General features: G+C 37.5%; 1 protein-coding gene across 25 annotated transcripts in view; it reads left to right on the forward strand.

Annotated features, from left to right (window-relative positions):
- ULK4 (unc-51 like kinase 4) overlaps positions 1 to 26,432 on the forward strand; it is a 227,023-nt gene that overhangs the window by 63,540 nt on the left and 137,051 nt on the right. For all 25 annotated transcript variants that reach the window (XR_015803985.1, XR_015803992.1, XR_015803997.1 and 22 more), the window contains 6 exons: positions 2,231 to 2,358; positions 9,302 to 9,435; positions 12,205 to 12,326; positions 12,627 to 12,683; positions 15,735 to 15,786; positions 15,877 to 15,971. Coding sequence is in view for 20 of the 25 variants with exons in the window: in XM_088165595.1 (XP_088021721.1) it covers positions 2,231 to 2,358; positions 9,302 to 9,435; positions 12,205 to 12,326; positions 12,627 to 12,683; positions 15,735 to 15,786; positions 15,877 to 15,971 (588 nt within the window). In the remaining 5 variants the exon portion in view is untranslated. The remainder of the gene's footprint in view (positions 1 to 2,230; positions 2,359 to 9,301; positions 9,436 to 12,204; positions 12,327 to 12,626; positions 12,684 to 15,734; positions 15,787 to 15,876; positions 15,972 to 26,432) is intronic.

The following is a 26,432-nucleotide window of genomic DNA, read 5'->3' on the forward strand; positions in this document are numbered from 1 at the left end:
ATATTTCAGTAACTATTTTCAATTCTTTGTCTTTTACCTGAATGGGGACAAGTAACTACCACTATAGATGATAATTTTGTCAATATCAGTATGAATTAATTACAATATGAAAATATCTTTAACAAAATCTTTGTAACTCTAGACGTAATATGGAGGCATTTGCAAAGCATAGAAGGGAAATTTGAAAATACATAACGATGCAACAGATGTTTGCTATTGTAATTTCTGTTCTTGTATAGTGAGATAGTAGTCTAGCTGTTTTCCTATTCTGTAGCCAATTCAAGAACATCATTGCTTTTGTTTTAAACTTGCTTTGCAATATTACTCAGTGTATCCAATATAAAGTCATAATCTTGTTGCAATGTGTTCACATGAAATGAAAAGTGTCCTGTCCTGCAGATTGTCCATGGATACATCAAACATTTGCAGGGGAGGGAGGAACAATGTAACAGAGAAATTATAAATAATGTATTTGTCAGTATTTGAGTGATTTTTGGCTTTTCTGATACACTAAGTCCTGCAGGTCAGCAAAGATGTGCTTGAGATTTTCTTTGAATAAACTGTTGCTATTTTGCAGCCAAGAAAAACTCAAACCAGCCAGAAAAGCAAATGCCAACAGGTGACATGTATTTCTTAAACCAGATTATTAGAACATTCTCAGATAAGTCTGATGGAACTAATTTTAATTGTCTTAAACCAAGTTAAACCCCACATGTAGCATTGAAATATTCTTGCTTTCCAGAGTACGAGAACTAAAAATAGATGTGCTTTGGCTTGTAGTCGCATGTATCTTTGTCATGGTGTCCTTGTGCGTGGTCTATCAAGTCCATTTTTGTTAGTACATTCAGTATTGCATTATAGATAAGTCTATGTCTGTGTCTGAGGTTTTGTGGGATTTCTGAACATAAAACCTTTGTTCTTGTTGTTTTGCTAATTTCACTTTAAAAAAGCCCTTGAAAAACCAAACCACACTTAATTAAAATTCAAGCTTTGTATTTATTAGATTGTAATTTAAGAACTTGACTGCTACAAGTTCATACTGGATGAGCTACAAGTCTTGCTCTGTGAGCTGTTGAAGTGTTTAAAGCAGTAATCTTTTAAATCCCAAGACTGAGAAATTCTTCTATTTATGAAATTAGTTGTTGAAGTACTGCAAAACAGTTCTAGAATAATTAATAGCAGTTTGTTTTTCTGAGATTTCTGTACTTACTAAATGATGACTGATTTTGAAGACAGGATTAAAATGGTGTCAGAATAAAATCTGATGTCTTCTCCTGCTCTTTTTCGTTTCTTGGTAAAGATGTATAGTAAATTGTTGCAAAGAGTGTCTCTAATAAATTACAGTCAGTGTTGATTTGCCATTATTCTGTCAGCAAATGAGGAAATTGAACAGTAATATGTATGTTAAACGTGCATCACACAGCAGGATTTTTAACTTTGCCCACAACATGCATACACTAATTGTCTATCCTATAATAGCACTCCCTTGAGAATCCAGCTCAACTGTTTGAAAGCAGGTTGCATTGATGAGGCCATTTGTGCTCAGTCTAAATTTTTGCATAGAGCCAGTTGACACAGTTTGTAAATTCTGGCTCAGTTTTAAATTCTGATTTTTTTTATCCTTCTTCTTTCTTTTTAAGTCCTAATTTTATTTCTTCCCTGAAAAGATGTTGTTCACTTTCTGAACTCAAAATAAAACTGGATTAGATAAGAACAATCAAAGAAGGTAGAAACAATTTTGCTATGTACTTGGAGCATCTGGTGTATAATTTGGGGTCTGATGTAGACAAGATTGTATCCAACTAAGGTGTAGGTTTAATATTCCAGCATATAAGGGAATGAATAGCTAAAAAATTTAATCATATTTATACTTAAATACGTATGTATTCTGAATATAGTTCAGCTTTGTTTTAAAATAAAGATATTAAAATATCCTATGTTTATGCATCAGGTAAGCCATTTGAAAAGATACGTTTTATCATCTTTTGTAGTTAATTCCGTACTACTTTGGACTTTGTGCATTAAATAGTGTTTACTTTTTACTCTACCTCATGTGAAGATATTCAAAGCAGCTTTACACTGGGCCCATCAGTCTTGGACAGAATTTATTTGTTATTGTTTTGTGGATTTTTTTCCTATGAGTGACATGAAAATAAGCAAACTTTAAGTTTATACAGTCTTACAATACAGTGCGAGTAACCTTAACGTATTTGTGTTTATTTCCACCAAGGATTTTGTGACTACAATTACTCGTCTACTTGAAAGTCCTTCAACTTTCATTCGAGCAAAAGTCTTTCTGGTCCTGCTACAAGTTTTAATTAGTAACAGGGAGATGTTGCTCCTCAGTTGTCAAACAAGGTAAGGTGATAATGGAAGATAATCAAAGATATAGTCTTTAAAGTTGTACCTGAAGTACTTGAAAATGTGTGGTATTTTTGAGCCAGTGTTATAGAAGTTAGTTGTTTTGTGTGTAATAGTAATCCTTACATTCATGAGAATATTTTGTCTGGGATCATCAGGTGACAATTATTCACAAGGGGAAACCACTGTCTTGCGAGACCATCTTTTAAAGTAACTTGTAGTGCCAGAGAGTATTTGCATTTTTGGGTAGGGCAAAAGATATACTGCAACAGTGAGTTGTTGCTACTGTGGGAAAGCAAAATAAAAAGGTTCTGTTATGTACCTTCCTCATCTTGGAGTTTGATGTAGTCCATAGTCTCTTCAGGATAGTTACTTTCAATATTTTTTGGCTATATGTGTTGTGGGAGTGATTTTCATAATGATCAATAAATGCCTGTGACTTTTACATGAAGTATTTAATTTTTCTATGTTTTGGAATACTTTGCAAGAAATTACTGATGCGCCAGGGAATTGTTATTTGAAATTTTTTATCTTTTGTTGGGACAGAAGCATTCCTGTATCAGAGAGGAGCAAATTAGACTGTTTCAGAATATGAATTATCACCATGTTTCAAGGTGGTCGGAGAAGTAAGATGAAAGAAATTTTAGTTCCATATTCTACTGTTCTGTAAGAAGAAGAGTAAAATGAAGTGTAAACATAGTTTTTACAATATTGAAATAGAGCAGGTTTGGAACTGAATGTGAAAAAGGATGAGGCTTGTGGGTAGCTGTAAATCTATATCTACAGCAACTATAACATTATATCTTATATTCATGTTTGAGAAGAATTAGGATATATACATTGGAGTTAAAGGAAGGGGCAGTGAGTTACACCATGAAGTCACTGTGAAAGGACACCTTGTGGGGTGTTAGCATTATATATATTCCTCCACTTGCAAAGCTGTAAATATCTCAGTATTTGTAGAATCACAGAGAATAAGTACTGAATCCAAGGGGCTTTTTCTTATCGACCTTTTTACACTTCCAGAAATGTTCTATCAGATTATGTATTCTGGTTAGTGTAAAATGCCTCTAATGATTTGTGACTTTTCGAGTGGCTACATTTTTAGTAACTCCTGCTATTCATGTGCTTGATATACCACATAGGACTCTCCTGTGTGTTTGGTGAAAGGTCTGACAGAAATCCTGCACAGACAGTTACTATTTGTTTATATTTACGTAAGATATTATGTGAAGGAGAATAATAATTTTATCAACAATTTTCTCTATTTATAATGCTTTCCAACCAGCTGCCTTTCTGAAGGGAAAGTGTTGTGAATTTGCAATATGATTTTATATTTTGGCTTTATCTTACTGTTTTATTGTGATGCTACAGGCAGGGCTGATTAGAGACCAATACATTATGTAATACATTAGGTAAAACAATAGGCAAGGCTTATAGCAGCTTTATTGAGCTGATAAACTGTTTTTCTTCATTTGCTGAGTTTTCTTCATAATTGTTCTTTAGTGAACAGCATATGTCTTATCAGAATAGATTATCTAAAACCTTTCTCATCCAGAAAGTAAGATAGCTACAGAGAGGAGAAATGACCCATTAAATCTGGAGACAGCTGCATTCATAATATCGCTATATAACTCTGGAATAATGTTAAACCCAGCAGAGATGCTGTATACTCATTGACTTATACTGTTGAATTCCATTTGGAGTATTTTAGTTAGATGTCTTCAGTTGTCTGATGAACTTTTGTGTTTGAGAAAAGTTTCTTCAAAATTAAGACTCATAAATACTAAATTGCTAGCACAGGAAGCAGAAATCAGATGGATAGCTATTGAAAATACTTGATATACTCAAATTCTCCTTCTGGAGATGTTTGATTTGAGAAATATAAAGAGCATGTAGTAAAATGTGCATAATTCCTGGTTAATGGTTTGCCTTCAGCAGCTGCAGCTAAGGCCTGTAACACGATTTATATTGCTTTAGATGATAAAATCTGTTTATGATAACGATAATCAATATAAGGCAATTTTTCAGTGTGCATCACTTAAAGGATGATGCAGATGATTAAGCAATAATAACTGTTTAATGGCAACACTGCACTGAAAAATGCTTTTGTATAGTTTGGTAATTTTGCTGGCTTTGACTGGATTGGTGTTAATTTTCTTCATGGCAACTACTGTGAGGCTGTTCATGCTGAAAACAACCCCCTGGGCCTCACGAGCATGGGGACTGCCTTGGGGCCAGCATCCCAAAGGCCTTGCTCTAGAGAGCAGTCCTTCCTTTATTCGGCAGCTAAATTGGGGCAGAGTCTGGAGTGCAAGTCTTATGAGGAGGAGCTGAGGGAACTGAGGTTATTTAGCCTGGGGGAAAGGAGGTTCATGGGAGACCTTATCACACTTTGTAATCACCTGAAAGGAGGCTGTAGCAAGACAGGGGTTGGCCTTTTTATTTGCCAAGTAATGTGTGGTAGGACAAGAGGAAACGGTCTTAAGTTGTGTCATTGGAGATTTCGATTTGATATCAGGAAAAATTTTTTCACTGATAATTCAGACAATAAAATCCTGTTCCCACTGGTAACCTTTGTGATATCTGTCCTTGGAAGTGGTTTTGGAGTTGGAAAAACTGTGTTTTTCATCATTTCAATTACAATTACATCATTATTCATCTCATTGCAAGGAAAGGATATGGGACAGGGAAAGGAGGGGAGAGAAAGACAAATGGAAGGAGGAGTAGGGAAAGAGGAAGTGGAAGGGAAGGATAATGGCAAGCTTATTTTAGCTGTGTCAGTGTTATCAAAATGGATTTCCTTGTGTTTTGATTCCAGTTTGTGCACAGGCACCAGGAAATAAAAGGCAGCAGAAGTAGGCCCTTTTTATTGCGAGCAGTAATGGTGCCTCTGGGCTGGTGACCAGGGAAGTATCTGGTGTTGCAAGTCTTGATTCCTGGAGTGCAATCTTAAAGACTACTTGCCTATTTGTTTTTACTGTTTACAGAACAGCTTTGGCCATGACACCAGCAGTTGCCATTCACTTTTGTGTATTTGTACACACAATCCACCATGCATGTCCCTCTAATGCCTATTGATTATCTGAGTTTACACAATCTAATAGCAGATTTTTGTACCTCTTTTCAAAAGTCTCTCCTTACTCAAAGAGTATGGAAACACCTTTATAATTCCAAATAAGCAGAAACAGCTGATCCCAGCTGATCAAAGCAATATTCATACCACGTGTCCTTATAGGGGAAAGAAGAAAGGAAGGGCCATAAGACATTAGGAGTGATGGCTCTTGTCTTCCCAAGTAACCATTGCGTGTGATGGAGCTCTTTGTTCCTGGAGATGGCTGAACACCTGTGTGCCCATGGGAAGTGGTGAATTAATTCCTTGTTTTGCTTTGCTTGTGCCGATTTTGAGTTCTGTGGATGAAAAGTATTGATACGTAATAAGAAATGTAATTTTGAAGTGAACTCATTGTTCCGCAAATTGAGACAATTCACCTGTTACTCCTTTTTCCTACCTGTTCTGTGGTGCAGAACAGGTTGATTGCCTACTTTTCGTTCTTTCAGATGTGATACAGCTAGGGAAGATACAAGATCCTTTAGACTGAAGCAGCACTTGTTTACTTACACTGTGCAAATTAATTTCTTTTGCTAATCACACTGAGTTTACCAGTCTATTTATTTTCTCCTTGTTTTGCAGAGGCAGGCTACCTGTTCTTCAGGGACGGGATACAACTTGAAGTTTTATTGAGGCTTTTCACTTCACCATTTCTGAATTTGCACTAATTTCCAGTTAGTCTCACTGAATTGTTCTTTTTGTATCTAAATGGTTTCAGAGAGTTTCCTAGGTAAACAGAGACTGACTTGGAGATAGAACTTCTCCTCCCAAAAGAATTTATTCAAACCTCTTGTTTTCTACTGTCTGCAAAGATGGACACTTGTGGAAAGATAGGGTAGTATTCCTGACACATTTCACAGTCTGCAGAAATGTAACTATGCACAACAGCATAACCTCTGAGCAGAATCTTTCTCTGTTTCCTATGCCCACCTCCCATATGTATTAAATTTTCAAATCTTATATGTGCTCTGAAAGGAAAAGCTTTGCCTGGAAACCTACTACAGTCTCGCATCTAGCATAGCATATGTGCCTTATACATCTTAAGACTGATCTAGAAAAGTAGTGAGGAAAGGAGCTGAAAAGCTTGATGCTTAGTCAGATGGGAAAACATGGAAATGGAAGGCAGGAGGGAACAATTACAAAAGTCAGTGATTTCAGGAGAAAAACCCAGTAAGCTGGTATCAAATTAAAAGTGATAGAAGGCAAGAAGTAGAGATTGACCCTCCTATTACCTTGATAAGCCATCTGATGTTACACCTCTGTAAAATAAACAATATATCTATATGAAGTATCCCTTAAAATTCTTTATCATTTTCTGTTAGCAGACATTGACTAATAATAACAGTAAATAATAAAAAAACTAAAAAATAATTCTTGAGTTCTTGGAGTAAATGGACTGTATATGTCCTCTGAGTATTCCTGACCTTCTTTTAGTTTTTAATTAGGTCTGTCATTCTCTGTGAACTTAGTCTCTTTACTTCATGTTGATCATCCTGTTAAGAGAACAGTTCTTATTATTTTAAGTAGTAGACCTTATTCCCATTCTATCACTCCTGACTGTTAACTCTGGAATTTTCCCTTTTTTGCTCCACTCTTTCACTTTTTTTTTGCAGGTAACTTGTGGATTTTTGCTTTTTTAATGTAAAAGCTCACCGACGGCCATATCTTGCAATACAGACACTTGAATTTATTTTTTTAAAACCAAATCTTCACTTCATAGACAGTGGTTTACTCCTCATCATATTTAGCTTATTTATACTAACATCCATATTTTTTCATGTGTTATTGAGTGCAAGACAAACGTGAACTAAATTAATTGAATAACTTAATTTTTATAGGCATGGTTTTGCTCACTAGAGAGAACATTGAGATTCATCAGGGAATAAAAGTAACTGATGAATTGTTCTACATCTGACTGAGGAATTTGTCAAAGGAAACCTAAAGATTCTAATGCTTTGCTGCCTACACAATTTATATCTATACAGTTTTCTCAGTACAATGTTTAGTTGAACTGAACTAGGGAAAAAATAGTTGTACATATTTTTAGAAAATCTTTATGTGAAAGACAGTTTTGTGAATGGAAGAACAACATAAAGGAGAGTACTCATTTATCTTTCCTCTCTCAGAATAAATAAATCTACTTTGTATCCTTCTCAAATGTGATTAATTTATAGAACATGCTTTTCTGAAAGAAAAGAACTTCCTACTCCCAAAGAAATAAAACCACTCATGTTGAGTCTATTTGTCCCATTTTAAGTAAAACTCAAAACAGATCTAAGTGTATTTCCATATAGAATCAGATGATTGTTAAATCATTGAAGTGTTTCCTTAAAAAAATTTAATTCAAGCTCTGATATTTCATCTTTTTTTTTAAAAGCTCAACTTTTTTGGAATAAAAATTACTTGTCTGGAAAGGCTAGAAAGCCATTTTATTTAAAACATTCAAATTTTTACATAAAAAATGTAAAGCTTGTAAAAGTAAAATTCTATGTCTAGCACAATGTCAGATTTTAAGTAGTTCTTTTCTAACAGACAAATCAAAATTCCTGTAATTTAACACAATTTCACTCATTACAAGAATTAAAGATGTCCTCATAGTCTCTGAGAAGTGCAGCTGAATATGTTGCATCTGGGCTATTGCCCAGGTGAAAAGTAGTTACTCAATGGATCTTTTGGTCTCTCTCTTTATAGAATAGGTTAGGAAGGATAAGAGTGTAGTATTCAATCATAATCATGTATTGTTTAGAGACATAATCCTGTAAAATGTATTCTTAGGTAGTTTTTACTTTATTGAGTATATCATCTTTTTGATGGAAAGATCTATTTCCTAGTAGTATTGTTACAAATACTTGAGGCAGTATAAATAAATAATTTTCGTAGTTCTGTAAAAGAGCATTGATTATCAGAAGGGTGTTTAAAAAGATAGTACTGAAGTAAATACTTAAAATCCAGATCATGAATTTCCCTCACCAGTGATTGATGGTTCTTTGCACAGGACCCAGAGGGAATTCAAATGTGAAACAAAGATGTCAATAGTATGGCCCTAAAGGGAAGTCTGGCCCTTCTGTCTATTCAAATAAGCATTTTAAAATTTTGCCTGAGGCATTCTGTTACAGGTGTATTATTAAAGCAACCTCTTGTAAGTTAGCCAGTGGCTTATAAATCAGTTGCCGTTTCACTGCAAGAAATGTCATTCTGCAGAGTGGCACAGCCACAGAGCACTTACAGGTTGGAATGCGTGCATTGAGTTTTTATTTAGAAATCGTGAATACCAAATTTCTAGGGAAAGGATGTAAGACTAGTTTTTTCAATATGGCCATTCCAACTAGTGCTAACGTTTTAATAGACTGCAGTGTGATCTGTGCAGTATGATTTTTCTGGACTGAAAGATTGATTTCTTATTACATTGACTTTAATTATCCTTGCTTTTGGAATTCTTATTAGTTGAAAATTAGTGTCTTTAGTCTTTCACTTATATTGCACATATCGATTATGTATTTCAAAATAAAGTGAATTGCAAAATTAGTCTCTCTAAGTTTGCAGAAATATTTACTCCTTATATTAATATCACGTATTCATTTAAACTCGGTAAAGTTGTGCTTACTTGAAGTAGCTTAACGGTTTCTTTCCTTGACTCAGTAATTAGTGTTGGTTTTAGAGTTGATTAAAAGAAAAGTCTAAAATTTCCACAAAATAACAGAGACAAAAAAATGTGTCATCTTGATGGTAACCACAGGTACCAGAAATGTCTAGTTCAATAGTTTTTTTGAGATATAGTGTTACTTTCTTTGGTATGAGGGTTAATGTTTTGCACTTGTTTAAATGTAGACTCATGATGTATATTGAAAGAGACAGCAGAAAGACCATGCCAGGAAAAGACCAGCAAAGTGGCAGTGAATATCTGTCAAAATGCCTGGATCTTCTCATCTATCACATTGTGCAGGAGCTGCCAGGAATTCTAGGTAAATTCAGTTTGTTAACGAAACAGATCTTACCTTTGCTTACTCTGTCAAGAAACAGATATCTTCTTATATATACAGGTGGAAGGACTGTATTTTCTGATTAAATAAAATTTGCATGAAATTTTTTAGATATGCCGTGATCAGATATTTTGTATTGGAATGCAGGATTTCCTATATTAATGTTTTGTGTTTGTGGAATGGTAAGCCTCATCAGCTCAGTCCAGAATGAAGCCCAGAGGTACAAGAAGTTTTATCAATGTTCTTAAGATATTGCAAAATCTATAAACATTGTACAATCTAAGAGTAAATTTGCCCCATAAAGCAGAGGCATATGTCTGAGTACATGTTAATCGCTTACGCTGAAATTTATATATTATTTGCTACAGGCAATTTTTCTGGAAAATGTCAGCTGATATATTTTAGTTGTTCTAGATGCCTGAAACTGATTTGCTCATGCACATGAGGTTTATTTTCATAAAATTATTTTCTGATGAGATGATACCTGATGTATTTTTCATCTTCTCTACGTTATCACTAGGATATTAAAAATGTAATGGTAGCACTGCAGAGGTTAGTAGCCCTAAATGGCATGCTGCTATTTTAAAAGAAACTTTACTTCCTCTGCTAATGCAAATTTTTGCCTTGCTGCAAACACCTAATCCCTTTTATCTAACTGAATATCAGGTTTGCATACTGGCTATATTTCAGGATTGAAATCTCAGACTATAAATGTTTGAAGCTCAAATTCACCTCCTACTGTTTATATATACTATGTGCAACTGATACAGTAGGCTTGGCTATTTCCTCAGAATCTGAAAGTTTCAAATACATAGTTATTATCATAATACATAGGACATAAATTGCTTAGACTTGTAATTACTACTGATTTATAATTTCAATGCATTTTTGAGAACTAATACCAAGCATAATTTCTATACTGTGTTTTCTTTTCCAAGCTGGATCTGTGTGTTGATTGTTTTCTGTAATCTGAAGTTATCTCTCTGTATTTGTCCATATTTGTAAGAAGTCTTTTTATGGCTGTATGATGAAGAAGCATGTACTGCCTGAGATGGTAAAAGCTATGGGCACCTAAAAATAATAATCAGATTTGAAAATTGGAACAGTGAAAAGCAGTTTAACTGTTGATTTAGAATTAATCCTAGCTGGCTTTTTTAATATGCATTCATGTAAGCTCCTTACTGATCCCATCTTCTTCCACCAGATGTAGCTATAAACCAAATAGATTAACAAGTTGTAGAAATTGACCTTAAAGGTACATTTGAACAAAAGAAATAAATTGTTAATCTTCTGGTTAATTTAAAAGTTTTTTGGTTGTTGTAAATAAGAAAGTAAGTTTATTTCTGCGTTTATAATAGTTACTTATTTTTAGGAAGTAGATATAAATTTAGATCATGCTATAATTAAAGGTAGCTTATCTATCTATTTATCAAATGCAAAATTGCCGAATGTGATGGTTATATATTCTTTAAAATATAGAGAGTTTGTTCAGTAAATCAATTACTAACCACAGAGAGGTCTTACTGAATTACAATATTGTGTATAATTCAAAACAAAAATAGATTGATGAAAAAAGTGTTTTATGTATTTGAAAAGTTTTAAGCAGCACTTCCTTTTATTTACCAGTGAATGAGTCAAATCTTTAAGGCCTACTTTAGTGCCAGGCTCTGTCATTTCTGCTTATATCGAAAACTGAACTCCATGGGAACACAAGAAAAGCATTGGTATTATTCTACATGATTACACTCTGACTTACTCTGAAAAGAAAGGCCCTTTCTGGCCTGAAAAATCATATAAAATATGGAATCCCATTCTTTATTTGCTTAGCATATATATATTAATTCCCTTTTACGGTTTTGAGCATCTATTTTTTTAGGGGTAAAAAGATATAACAGGTGCTCTTTCAAGACAGCATTTGGCTTCTAGTATTGCAGTTATAGGGACAGAATTTTCTTTCTTTTTGTACAAGCTAACTTTTCTCCTGCTGCTTCTGTTCTTCATCCCATGCAGAAGACGTCTTGCTTTATGTAGACAATAGAAAGCATACCACAAATTTAGCATAATATTCCTTGATTTTTAGATATATCTTCTGAATCTGAAGTATAATTTTCACTATTGCAATTAAAATCTTGTTAACTTATTATTATGTCTGAGGTTTGTTATGGAGGCAACTAAGTTCTCTCATTGATCTGTTGCTATCTCTTTTATGAGAATTACTGTAGCTTTAGGTCACTTGTGTCACAGTTAAATTGGTACATGAGAATGTGTGTGTGCATGGCTGGTGGAAGGATTTTTTCATATTGAACTGTACTGCAGGAGAAACACACTGCTTCAGTATTACATCACCCACTAATCTTGGTTCATTCAGCTCTTGGTTAGCTGAAAGCCATGAGAATTTCACTTTTTACTTCACTGGAAATAAAACTGCATCCACATAATTTAGCCAGTATAAGTCCACTCTGCCAAGCGGGGTAATTTCATCTTTACTTCAACATTCACTTTATATTTCTGTCCTCACTGTTTTGCCAGAGGTCGCAAGAGGACCTTCGCCTGTCCCTGTAGCCAGAGTAGGGAATTGACCTGTTTGAAGACTGAACTAGGAAAGAAGTGCTGGGTTCATCATGAACATTACTGGCAGACAGAGAAGATAGGAGTGAACAGAGGCTGCTGGAACAGAGATGTTTTATATGTAATTTGCAATTGTTTAGTGATTTTTTATGTTGGATCAGCCTGAAATGCTGTTTTCTGTAGGTGACATTCTCAGTGCCCTAACTAATGTCTCTGGACGTAAACATCCATCAACAGTTCAGGCCAAACAGCTGAAGATGTGCCTTCCTATGATGCCTGTAGTGCTTCATCTTGTGACATCCCAGGTAGATTATTTTCCCCCCCAAAATTTCTTACACAGAGGACAACCTCTTACAGTTTCCCAAAATTTAATTTCTGTCAATCATGATCAGAATGAGTAAAATTTAGGTTTTGTTAATGCTTAGATATGTTGATGAAGCAGCATTTGATAAATGTGCATTATATAACAACTGTAATGACAGAAGCAAATATATATTTTGTCCTCTTTTTCTGTTTTTTAACATCTGAAATAATTGTTTTACTTTTTCTGGTCATAAGATATGCATTTAATGTAATTTTTTTCAACTTTGGCTAATTTCAAATAGGTATTTCGTCCCCAGATAGTCACAAAGGAGTTTCTTTTCAACTATGGCATCTTACTTGTGAGTATAAAGTAGAAGATAAATATTTTTACAAGATATACCTATGCATAAAATTTTGGAAATTACTTTAATGAAATAAAATTACATTAAACTTCTAAATTGGAGAGAGAAGTTTATTCTGAATGTATATTTTAAGCTTTGGTTGTATTCAAAACTTGATATATCATCAGAAAATATTTTTTGTAGTAATCTATTTATTCAAAGGGAAGCTTTGTACATATTTGATAAACTAAGAATTTCCTGTGTGCTTTATTTCTGAATAGAAAAGTTTAGCTCTAAATTTCACAAAATATTCCCTCTGGAATTTCATAATAGTATTTTATGAGCAGAAATTAAAGAGAAATTGTAAGTAATCTGTATTTAAGGTATTGTTTCTTCTTGTCATCTTTTTCTTCTTGCCAGTGCTTTTTAAACTGTTTTTAGTTGATGGAAATATATGGAGCTAAGATACTGAAGTCATGTTGACATTTACAACCTGACATTACCCATAGAAAATGAACTTTTTAGCTGTGCCATTGGATAGTACAGGAGAAGTGAAGTAGTACAGTTCTAATGTAATTTCCTCATATGAAAGCAATTGTTTATGCTAAATGAGAAAAAAAGGATATTCTAAATTGCATGTCAGAGTTAAGCCAATACTTTTAAGTGTATAAGTTCAGAAATGACAACTAGGTATTTATCTCCAAATAGCATGAAGAAATGGTTTGCTATAAACAATTAGATTCAAGCTATGTGTTCAGATTCCCTTCTCTTTCTCCTTTGACTCTTTATTCCAAGAAAATGTGGTTTAATTTAGCTCTACTAAAATATTTGTGTAAAAATTAGCATTAGAATGATGAAAAAAAATTTGAAACTATAGATGTTGAATTACAAAGCTCTTTCTCCCTTTGAAGCATTTGTAACTAGGCAGTAGATTTATTAGTAGTTTTCAATCAACCTTCTAGAAGGTGAAATTCTTCTGTCAACAATATAGGTACAGCAGACCAGGTACAAGGAAAGTTTTCTTTTGATGTTACTCCAGCTTGTTTGAACTACTGACTGAGGAAGTCAGGCTAGTTATACTAGCACAGCTTTCCTCTTAAATTAAGGAGGAGCACATTACTCAATGTTTCCTGCGTCTCCATTGAAAAAGGCAATTCAGGAACTTACATACACTATTTAAATTTACACATGAAAAAGAGAGGAACAGTAGTGTATCTTAAAAATTAATATCAAATTTTAATACATTTTTATGTAACTGTGTTATGATATAACTAATATAATTATTCTGGAAGAGTATCTATCTGGAATAGATTCCAGCATCTGGAAGATTAACTATCCATGTAATGGATGCCTGTTCTATCAGGCAACAATCTCCTCTGGAAATTTGTGTTTAGCAACATTCTCACCGACACCTATAAGGGGACATTCGATCATCAACTTGTATTTTTTCAAAATACTGTGCTATAACTGAGGCCCCTAAGACTTTAGTGAGGCAGTCTGTTTGTTTTGTTCTCTTTTTATCCTGATTTATTCAATAGTCTTGTTCTTAACAATAAGAAAATTATGCAGAGTTGGAAAGATGTGTGCTTGGGATCTGGCTGGAAAAGAAGTTATTTTCCCGTAACGGTTGTTCATTGAGAATTTTTTTCTTTCTGCTTTGAAGTTACTTCCATCAACACTGTAATTTTCAGTAGTGTTGAGCAAAGAAATTGAGAGGGAGTCAGGACAGTCCTTTCATGTTTTCTGCTATGAACAGAAGTACATGGAGGACTTGCCATGCCCTAAAGGCACATCTAATAACAGGCTTCTGGTGGTGTGCACAGGGCACAGGCTCACCTGTAGCGAAATACACCATTTCTTTCCATTGCTTGAGAAACCCCAGATAGTTGCATTTCTTTAAATCACACACCTTTTCCCTGTGTTTCTAATACAAAAATTAATAAGCATTAGTAGCCAGAACAATTTTTGTGCCAACTATTTTGATGTTTCCAAATTGGTCTTGAGACTAAGGTTGTGTGAAACTGTCTAAACATGAGCAAACAAAATAAATTACTCTCTTCCAAATCAAGTTAATTAGATAATACCTAGTAATTTTCTTCAAATTATCGGGAAGATAACTTTTTTTATAGAGGCACTTGTTTTTTATGCCTCCTTCTGTGGTGCTTTTAAATAATAGAATATATAATTGGTTTCTAACTATTTTTAATTAGAGAAGAATCCTTCAGATGTTTCATACATATTGTGAAAGAGATAACTCATGTAGAAACTTCTTCCAATTTAATATATAATAAGGAAAATTTAATTGGTGGTGAAATATAAAACGACACTATTTCACCATTTTTCTAAATACATTAGTAAAAAAGAGTATACTGCACATTCTGCTGAGAATTTTCCTTCCTTAACAAGTCTTAATAACATATTTTGCATCCCAATGAAACAAAGATCTAGAAATGAAAGCAAAAGAACAGTGGGTCTGATTGTACAATATTTCCTTAATTCAGATTATTAATATTTTATTGACATTAATATGATGATTAATTTAGGTGATTTTTGATAGAAAGTTATATGTGCGTTTTTGCATGTTCTCCTGAGTGTAACTGCATCCATAATATGTACAGTATGTATGGAGATCAAAAAGATGGTACAAATAACAGAAAATTGCATTTTCTGAAGGGTCTTTGGTCATTTTAGTGAGTTATTTTTACATAGCCACATCCAAGGTAGTTCAAAGTCTTCTAAGAAATTACAGTTTTCTGTAAACAGTGAAGACATTTAAATACTGTCTATTTAGCTAGAAATGTTATGATTTCTGATACTAGTCAGAGTAATAATCCTTACTGTACTCCATATTTAAGGTTCCAATAGCATTACAGACTTGCGAAATTATAACAGCTAGATCATTGGTACTTTCCATTTTAGTTATTTATTATGAAAGTTTATCCTAATGTAGGTGCAATATTTTGTATTTACACAGTTTTTCAAATAATTTATTTTTGAAATTATTCCGTGATTATGCTTTTAATTTTTTTTTCCTAAAGTGTTTTGACATAAATGCTGCTTCTTTTGTAGGAGTTCACCAGATCAATAGATTCAGGAGAAACAAACTTGGATAGAGCAATAGGTAGGGTAACCTATGATATTGCACTACTTTTACACACAGATATTCTAACTATTGAATTCTGTGAAGGAATATGATTACTTTTACCAACAGGGCAAGCTGCATCAGAAGAATTGATTAAGACTACTTTATTGACCTTTGAAGCAGTAACTGAGCATCCCAGCTTGCTGATGGCCCATCGCTTGACAGTAAGTCTGACAGCAATTTAAATAGTTGCAGGCTAATAGGCCTAATTCTATTTAGAAATAGAAAGTTTTGAAGATTAAGAAACCATCTAAAATATGGTTTAAAATGTGTTGTGGTTCTATTTGACAGGAAAAATACTTATTGTTTATAGAGAATTTTCAAAGAAGCCGCAAGGCATTCAGTTTCCTGTACTGAGAAATTAGAGGGAGAATGAGAAGGACATAGATTTTGAAGTAGTGATTCTTCATTATGTCAATGTTTCTTCAGTTTCAATGCAAGTATGTTGCTATATATTAGTGAAACTTTCACCACTATGCTTTTTACATAAACATATGCTTTTAACAACATGGCATGGAAAGACCACCTCTGAGAATTAATCCCATTCTATCATGTGAGGGGGTAGTGGATGCAAGTAGATAAATCATATCATTTATCAACTGATGAGGTCATCAGTAGCAGTTATGGTGTTGCGGTTTTTCTGTTGTTTTTTGTTTACTTGCTTTTTCAAGTCTAACAGATGTCTTACTTAAAAATTTCATTAGAATTACCAAACTGTAAGCTTCTTACATCCCTGAGATTTGTTTTCTTTGAAGTTCTTGGTTAAAACATTCTACTGTGAGCGAAGCTAGTCGAAGGCAGAACAATTATGTTGTGAAACAGTTGTCAGCAAATTAGGAGGTCTGGATGGTTGAGTCAGTGTTTGACAAATCATCATAACCTGTACCAATTCTTTTTTGTGCTTGAACCTTCACCAAAATACATCCACCATACTCATTGAGATGACCATTTGATTCAAATTGAATCTTATGTGTTTGTATTGGAATTAAGAGCACCCACTCAATACAGGTCTTATATCAAGAAATCAGCAAATAAATAAGAATGAGGAATGTTAGGGATTGTGTTAGATAAGAATGGGTGATCTTAGGAATCAAGTGTTTTTAGAAGTTGAATCCTGTTTGAGGTGTGTGTGTGTTAGTTGAGCATTTAGATTATGAAGTCTTAATAAGTGAAAATAGTAAAATTAATCCAAAATATAAATTGGAATTTAAATAAGATTTTTTTTCATGAATGCTCACAAGAGTGGTATTCAAGAAAATGGTCCTTATGAAAAAAAATCTAACCAATTAGTAGTCAGAGGGGAAATAGTACAGAACTGTTCTATTTACTTTAATGTCCTAGAAATGAAATGTTAAGTGTAGGTGAAGTATGAATGCCTACTGGTATCTCCCTACATACCTGTCAGCCTGCCTCTCACTGTATCTGTATCCTTTAGAATCACCTAAATTTTAAAAATTAATTGCCTTACTTTGAGTTATCACTATATCTTATCTTGACAGATATATGTACCATTTTTTTATGGGGGTGCATCAGCACTGACTGAAATTGTGATATCTTGTGTCAGCACATTAAATAAAATTACGCTACGTGTTTCAGCTTTAATAGTCTGGGGATTTTCTCTGGAAGAGACAATTCCTCTTTACAGCTCTCCTTGCCCTGTGCCCATCTCCACATTGAGCAGAACTTTTTCCTGAAGCCAGGGAGTGACTGTCCTAGGCTCTGTTAAGTAACTCTGATAAGTAATGTGTCACAGTAGGGGAGTTTTAAAGTATCTCGATTTCTGGGAAGCAGTTTACTTCATTTCATGTGTTGAAAGTTTTAGATGTTTATTTAAAATCCATCTCAACATATCAGTTATGTAGTTAGAGATAAAACTTCCTTACTGACCAGAGCTTGTCCAGTTTTTCCTGGTTTAGGTATAAAATTATGTCCTTGTCAATGAACAGCTTTTTGATTTTTTAAAATATTTTTAAGAAAGTCTATTAATTCACTCACTGATTTTCATAAATAACAGTTCTTGCTAATTTAAAAGAGCCTTCCTGACACTCAGCAAATACTCATTCAGACATAAAATAAAGTGGAGAAATTGCCTTGCATTTTGTATGTTAAATTCAAGAAATTGTCCATTGTAATTAATAATCTCTAACCACATCTGCCACTAGTGGTGCAAACAGTAATTAGTTTAATACTATTTACGAAGTCTAGTGTGCTAATTATACTTGAACGTACAGCATACGTTACTTTAGAGGAAAGTGGTATTCATCTTCTATGATGCGTGCAGACTATTTTTGGAATTGCTGTTGCTCGAGGGATATCTTCTAATTGCTGCTGGCTGAGCATGACTGGAATCTATGAATATAAATTCCAGCACACAGCAGAACTTCATGCTTTTTTAAAATGTTGAAGCAAGACATGTTCAAGCTTCCAGATCAATATTTAAGTATAACAGTGGTTAATAGGACACTCTTTAACTGGAGAGAAATTGAAATCCTAGGCTGAGTTTGGAAGGATGAGCCTGGATTACTCAATTAGACCAAGTTGTTCACAAGCAGGATTTTAGGGAGTGAGGCTGGGTGAAAGCCAAAACCTTCTTGAGAGGATGCAATTTTTTTCTGCTCTTCCTGTGATATTGCTTTAAAGTCTCTAATCAGAAATTAAATGCATTTCTAATAAAGTTTAATTAATGTAATAAAAAGCGGGGCTGTATTGAGCAAGCAGAACCAGGAAGTTTTTCATTTGAGATCTGTTTTTAATTTTAACGAAAATGAAAATTGTTTAAGTTAATAGGAATTTAAGAGCAATATCTCAGTTTCCTTCCCACTTTTGAGTATTACTTGTTTTGGGTTTTAGTTCATGTTTGATTTACTTTTGTACTTGTACTTTTAACAAAGAAAATAAAATAGATTGTGGGGTATTGTGGTCAAATTTCTGATTACCATCAACATGAAGTCAATTATTGAGGAGATTAATTTCTGTGGAGACTGACTGTATTAGATATTGCAAAGTGTGATAAAGTCAATGGAAATTAATTGAAAGTGCTTAAATGAAAGCCAGCAGTGAGCAGTAATTTCATTTTGCATGCAGTTTTGTGCATTTTTACAAGATAGAAAGTAAAGAACAACAGTAAATGTGACTTGGCAAATTTTTGCAATACTAGATTTTCAGGTGTGCAAATATGATGTTGAAGGTCATTAAGAAGAGTCTGTATAGACTCGAGTGAACTATTAACCCCAGTTTCTCAAACTGGCACAAGTCCAACTACTTGTTTCTTCCACTTACCTAAAATGGAAACATACTTAGTAAACTCAGATACTAAGTTGTGTTGGTTTGAAAGTAAAACCAGTGCGAGACTCCAAGTCAGTAATACAATTTAATAGGAGAAAAGAGAAAAAAATAAAATACATGCAATAATATAAAAGAAACCACCACCAACACAGTCAGAAATACAACCTGACACCCTGTCAGTCAGGGTGTTGGTAGCAGTCCGTATAAATGGTGGCTGCAGTCCTCCTGGATGACAGATGTGGTTCTGTTGAAGCAGTGCTCCTGTAGAAGGTGCAGTTTTCCTCCGAAGATCCAGCAATGATGTGGAAAAAGGTCCGACTTTCCTCTGGGATCCAGTAGAAAGGTCTGCCCTCGGGTCCCAAACCCCAGTTTTTTATCTAGGTAGGAAAGGCTTGGCTCCTGCCCCTGGTTGGGGCATCTCCCAATGGGGTGATGTAATCTTATCAGTCACACAATAGGACTTAATGGCCCATTAACGGAATATATCTTCTGGAGGAAGGATGGGTTGTGAATAGATAACGATGATCATCCCCCCATCTTATCAGATGGCACATCAGCAGAGGATATCTCCCACAGAGATAAGGATCACCACCCCTCCCACATTTTAACAGATGGTGATAGAATACACATTTTTGCATTGTACCCCAGGACATAATCCACCCCTTATTCTATTACCATCTACATCACACCCAAACCAATACCCTCTTACAGATATATAATACAAAATGAAACCTTACATACAGTTCTCACTAAAAATTAGGTCTCTTTGCGGTACACAACGGGTTTCCCCATCTTTCTGCATTACCCACCAGGTGCAACCAGGTCCTTGAGCAAAAACAATCCCACGGATTGGTTTGCCTTTGCCTGTGGTGGGATTAATCCAAACAGTCTTTCCTAAAATACCTTTCATGTGTACCACTGGGACCTTGTCCCCATCCACTGTGTGCAGGGGTTCAGAGTGGGCAGGACCGGCTCGATTGATGGACCCTCGGGTGTTAACCATCCAGGTGGCTTTGGCCAAGTTAATTTCCCAATTTCTGAAGGTTCCACCACCAAGTGCTTTCAAAGTAGTCTTAAGGAGTCCATTACACCGTTCAACTTTCCCGGCAGCTGGCGCATGGTAAGGAATATGATATATCCATTCAATGCCATGTTCTCTGGCCCACGTGTTGATAAGGCCGTTCTTGAAATGGGTTCCGTTGTCTGATTCAATTCTCTCAGGGGTACCATGCCTCCAAAGGACTTGTTTTTCTAGGCCCAAGATGGTGTTCCGGGCAGTGGCATGAGGCACAGGGTTGGTCTCTAACCATCCTGTAGTTGCTTCCACCATGGTCAGTACGTAGCGCTTGCCCTGGCGGGTTTGGGGAAGGGTGATGTAGTCAATCTGCCAGGCTTCCCCATACCTGTACTTTGACCATCGTCCACCATACCACAGAGGCTTCACCCGCTTGGCCTGTTTGATTGCGGCACAGGTCTCGCAGTCGTGGATGACCTGTGAGATGCTGTCCATGGTAAGGTCCACCCCTCAGTCACGGGCCCATCGGTACGTCGCATCTCTCCCCTGATGACCAGAGGCATCATGGGCCCAACGAGCTAGGAATGATTCTCCCTTGTGCTGCCAGTCTAGATCCACCTGTGATACTTTCACTTTGGCAGCTCGGTCCACCTGCTCGTTGTTGTGATGTTCTTCATTAGCCCGGCTTTTGGGTACATGTGCATCCACGTGTCGAACCTTTATGGTCAGTTTCTCTATTCGGGCAGCAATGTCCTGCCAAATCTCAGCTGCCCATATGGGTTTCCCTCTGCGTTGCCAGTTGGCCTTTTTCCAGCGATCCAGCCAACCCCACAGAGCATTAGCTACCATCCATGAGTCAGTGTAGAGATAGAGCCTTGGCCACTTCTCTCGTTCAGCAATATCCAAAGCCAACTGGATGGCTTTTAGCTCTGCGACCTGACTCGATCCACCTTGTCCCTCGGTAGCTTGTGCAACTTGTCGTGTGGGGCTCCATACTGCAGCTTTCCATTTCCGGTTAGTGCCTACAATTCGGCAGGAACCATCAGTGAAGAGGGCATATCGTCTTTCAGTCTCTGGTAGCTCATTATATGGTGGGGCTTCCTCAGCACGTGCCACTTGCTCCTCTTCTTCTTCAGAAGACAATCCAAAAGTCTCACCTTCAGGCCAGTTTGTAATTATTTCCAGAATCCCAGGGCGATTTGGATTCCCAATACGGGCGCGCTGAGTGATGAGGGCAATCCACTTGCTCCATGTGGTGTCAGTGGCGTGATGTGTGGAAGGCACCTTTCCCTTGAACATCCAGCCCAGCACTGGTAGTCGGGGTGCCAGGAGGAGTTGTGTTTCTGTGCCAATCACCTCTGAGGCAGCTTGAACTCCTTCATAGGCGGCCAAGATCTCCTTCTCTGTGGGAGTGTAGTTGGCTTCAGATCCTTTGTAGCTTCTGCTCCAGAATCCCAGTGGTCGACCCCGAGTCTCACCAGGCACCTTCTGCCACAGGCTCCAAGACAAACCATGGTTCCCGGCTGCAGAGTAGAGCACGTTCTTCACATCTGGTCCCGTCCTGACTGGGCCAAGGGCTACTGCATGAGCAATCTCTTGCTTGATCTGGGCGAAGGCTTGCTGCTGCTCAGGGCCCCAGTGGAAATCGTTCTTCTTGCGGGTAACCAGGTAGAGAGGGCTCACAATCTGACTGTACTCAGGAATGTGCATTCTCCAAAAGCCTATGGCACCTAGGAAGGCTTGTGTTTCCTTCTTGTTGGTAGGTGGAGACATAGCAGTGATCTTATTAATTACCTCTGTTGGGATCTGACGACGTCCATCTTGCCACTTGACTCCTAGAAACTGAATTTCCTGAGCTGGTCCCTTAACTTTACTTCGCATAATGGCAAAACCAGCTTTCAGCAGAATCTGGATAATCTTCTCTCCTTTCTCGAAGACTTCCCCTGCTGTGCTGCCCCATACAATGATGTCATCGATATACTGTAGATGTTCGGGGGCCTCACCCTTCTCCAGTGCAGCCTGGATCAGCCCATGACAGATGGTGGGACTGTGCTTCCACCCCTGGGGCAGACGATTCCAGGGGTACTGCACGCCCCTCCAGGTGAAAGCAAACTGAGGCCTGCATTCTGCTGCCAGAGGAATGGAGAAAAATGCATTGGCGATATCGATAGTGGCGTACCACTTTGCTGCCTTGGACTCCAGCTCGTACTGGAGTTCCAGCATGTCTGGCACAGCAGCGCTCAGCGGTGGAGTCACCTCATTCAATGCACGATAGTCTACGGTCAATCTCCATTCTCCTTCAGATTTACGCACAGGCCAGATGGGGCTGTTGAAGGGTGAGTGGGTTTTGCTGACCACCCCTTGGCTCTCCAGTTTACAGATCATTTCATGGATGGGAATCACTGAGTCTCTGTCAGTACGGTATTGCCGGCGGTGTACTGTTGTTCTGGCGATTGGTACCTGTTGCCCTTCAACTCTCAGTAGTCCCACAGCAGAGGGGTCATCTGCAAGACCAGGCAAGGTGCTCAGTTTTCTAATGCCGTCTGTCTCTACAGCAGCTATCCCGAAAGCCCAGCGATATCCTTTTGGGTCTTTGAAGTATCCATTTCTAAGATAGTCTATGCCAAGGATGCATGGGGCCTCTGGGCCAGTCACGATGGGGTGTTTCTGCCACCTGTTCCCAGTTAAACTCACTTCGGCCTCCACTACAGTCAGCTGCTGGGATCCTCCTGTTACCCCAGAAATAGAGATGGATTCTTCTCCTACATACTTTGATGGCATCAGAGTACACTGGGCGCCGGTGTCAACCAAAGCCTTATGTTTTTGTGGGTCGGATGTGCCAGGCCATCGGATCCACACAGTCCAATAGATCCGATTATCCCTCTCCTCTAGCTGGCTAGAGGCAGGGCTCCTCTATTCCTGATCCTGGTACACGTTGCTCTCTCCCTGTAAATAGGTTCTTGAGGTTCCTTCAAGAGGATCAGTCATATCATCATTCTGATACTGTCTGGAGTTCTGTACACGAGAGACTGGAGCAGCATTGACTCTAGATGAACTTCTTGGGGTAGGTGTCCCTCTTTTCAGCTCACGTACCCAGGCTGCTAAGGAGGAGGTGGGTTTTCCATCCCACTTCCTCATGTCTTCTCCATGCTCCTGAAGGAAAAACCAGAGGTTACCTCGTGGAGTGTGTCCTCTCTCCCTGCCTGAGGAACGCCGGCTCCTAATGGCAGAAACTCTTGTTGGTTCAGGAGAGATCTGGTAGTTGTTTTCCTTAAGTTCTTTTTTTAGTTTCTGATGGCCCTCTTCAATCAGGCTTCGGACTTGCTCCACCAGCCGTGTTTCCACGGATGAGACATGGGTACGAAATGGGGCTGTGACAGTGTCCTCATAAATTCTTAGTTTATTGGCCAAGACGCCTACCATGTCCTCACCTTCCCTCCACTGCAGCGTTGCCAGGTAACGGGAATACATCTCTGGTCCAAGTCGTGCAAATCTCAACCACATCTGTGACGTGCACCGGACACAGTCTGGGCTCTTAGGAAATCTCTCATCTTCTGAGAAAATGATCTCCAGCACGGCCAATTCCCTCAGGCATCGGATACCTTGTTCTATTGTGCTCCATTTTCCTTGGTGCACCTGAAGATCTTCTTTACAAAGGTATCTGTCCTTCACACTTGTCAGCAGTCGCCGCCAGAGGCTGAGAGTTTCTTGGATTCTCCCAATCCCCTGGTCAATGACCACATCCAGGGACAGAGATCCCAGTTGCCTGGCCTCACATCCATCCAGAATGGTGTCATTGGCTGCAGCGTCCCAGATGCGGAGCAGCCAGGTCAAGATGGACTCATTTGTCTGGCGGGTGAATTCCCTCCGCAGGTCACGCAGCTCACCCAGGGATAGAGAGCGAGTGATGATTTCTGGCTCTGTCGCTTCTGCTGGGTGCGAAGGTCCTGCCACGTCCTCGTCAGTCACTATGCGAACTGATTTGCTCTTTGATTTCTTCTTCTGAACGGGCGCAACTGCTACTGGTCTAGGCTGTTCTGGCTCAGTGATGGTTTGTGTGGAGATGCTGATGGTGCTTCTGTCTTTTTTCTCCTCTGTGGCAGACTGCATAGACACGGACACTGTTGCTTTGCTTTTGGCTTTTTCCTCCTCTGTGGCAGTCTGCGTAGACACGGACACTGTTGCTTTGCTTTTGGCTTTTTCCTCCTTTGTGGCAGTCTGCATAGACACGGGCACTGTTGCTTTTTGTTTGGTTCTTCTCCTCTTTGTGACATTCTGTGCAGTCGTGGACGAAGTTGATTTGTTTCTTTTTTCCTCTTCCTCAAGAATACGCATCAATACGCCATGTAGTGTTCTGTTTCTAAGCATGTTGTAGGCTGTAAAGGCTGTGCAGAGGAGACAAAGCAGAACTAACAACAATATTATGCTGTCCTTAGCATCCAGCGGGAACTCAACATTTCCAAAAACTACTGTATGAGGCCGGAAAGATTGGAAAAAATCATCCTTTACCCCTCCCCCCAAGGGCTGGGTGTGATTGTTAAAACCCCGGATGTAGCAACCTAGACTAGGACAAGCAAACAAAGTCGAGTATATATTCCGGATTATGTTCATTGCCTCAGAGGTTATCATGCAGTAGACATAATAGGCCAGTAAAGCAATTTTTATACCATATCCTGGTCTACACAGGAGCATTACAGCTGGCAGATAGTTCCCCATGTGTGGAAAAATATAGAGAGCAAGATATAAAACCCATGTAAGCATGTTGAGAATCATGGTGAAAACAAAATTGTAATACTGACTTTCCTCAGTACCCTTCGTGCCCCACGTTGGGCGCCAATTAATGTGTTGGTTTGAAAGTAAAACCAGTGCGAGACTCCAAGTCAGTAATACAATTTAATAGGAGAAAAGAGAAAAAAATAAAATACATGCAATAATATAAAAGAAACAACCACCAACACAGTCAGAAATACAACCTGACACCCTGTCAGTCAGGGTGTTGGTAGCAGTCCCTATAAATGGTGGCTGCAGTCCTCCTGGATGACAGATGTGGTTCCGTTGAAGCAGTGCTCCTGTAGAAGGTGCAGTTTTCCTCCGAAGATCCAGCAATGATGTGGAAAAAGGTCCGACTTTCCTCTGGGATCCAGTAGAAAGGTCTGCCCTCGGGTCCCAAACCCCAGTTTTTTATCTAGGTAGGAAAGGCTTGGCTCCTGCCCCTGGTTGGGGCATCTCCCAATGGGGTGATGTAATCTTATCAGTCACACAATAGGACTTAATGGCCCATTAACAGAATATATCTTCTGGAGGAGGGATGGGTTGTGAATAGATAACGATGATCATCCCCCCATCTTATCAGATGGCACATCAGCAGAGGATATCTCCCACAGAGATAAGGATCACCACCCCTCCCACATTTTAACAGATGGTGATAGAATACACATTTTTGCATTGTACCCCAGGACATAAGTGTTATAATAATATTGATTTTTTAATTTTGGTAAAGGTTTAGATATAATTAACTGGAAGAATTCATGGTGACTGTATGATTTGCATTTTTCTTTTTTGTGTTAAGTGTATTTATTTGCCTGAAAAAAGGACATATGCAAATTCACAGCAGTGAAGAAGCTCATAATGGCAGACGGTTCATGTGGGAGTCTTTTCTTATACTCCAACTTCCTTTTACTTCAGCTAGCTCCCAAAAATGATCTGTGTACTGCACATATAATCTTCTACCAAAAACATTAAAGTTGTTCTCTGGTTAAGACAAAAGTTGTAGCAGTAATTCTCTTTCTCAGTGTTTTAAATCGTACTTTTAAAAATCAGACTAAAATGAAAGCACCTAGAACATGATGAGTTGCTTGATGGGAAGTCAAGGGAAAAGTCATATTACAGGGAAACCTACTGTTTGACAGTGTGAGAGTTATTTCAATAAAGATGACAACAGAAAGGTTAAAAACTTCTACAGGTGCTTTTTTCTTGATTCAGCATCAGTGATGTTCTTCATCTACAGGCTATTCTAATGTAACCACAGACATCTTAATTTTGTCAGTGTAAGATGTGACTGTATGAACATATTGTACAGAAGTTTTTCAATCACATTCCCTTTTCAAGTAGATTAAAATACTACACTGCATGTGGCTTTCTGTCCATTAAGCTAATTCAGATAACATGAGACTTTTTTGTGAAACCAGTTCTCTACTAATTGACATATTAAGTCAGTCAATCAGTGCTGTCTCTTCCCAGAAGTAAGAAAAAGGCAAGTCCTCAATAAAGATTCTGAAGACTTTTAAGTAAAAATTAAAGAAGTGTCATCCTTCTTCCCAACCCA

The sequence above is a fragment of the Sturnus vulgaris genome, chromosome 1, assembly GCF_052056855.1.
Source record: "Sturnus vulgaris isolate bStuVul1 chromosome 1, bStuVul1.hap1, whole genome shotgun sequence".
In the NCBI taxonomy this organism is placed as follows: Eukaryota; Metazoa; Chordata; class Aves; order Passeriformes; family Sturnidae; genus Sturnus; species Sturnus vulgaris.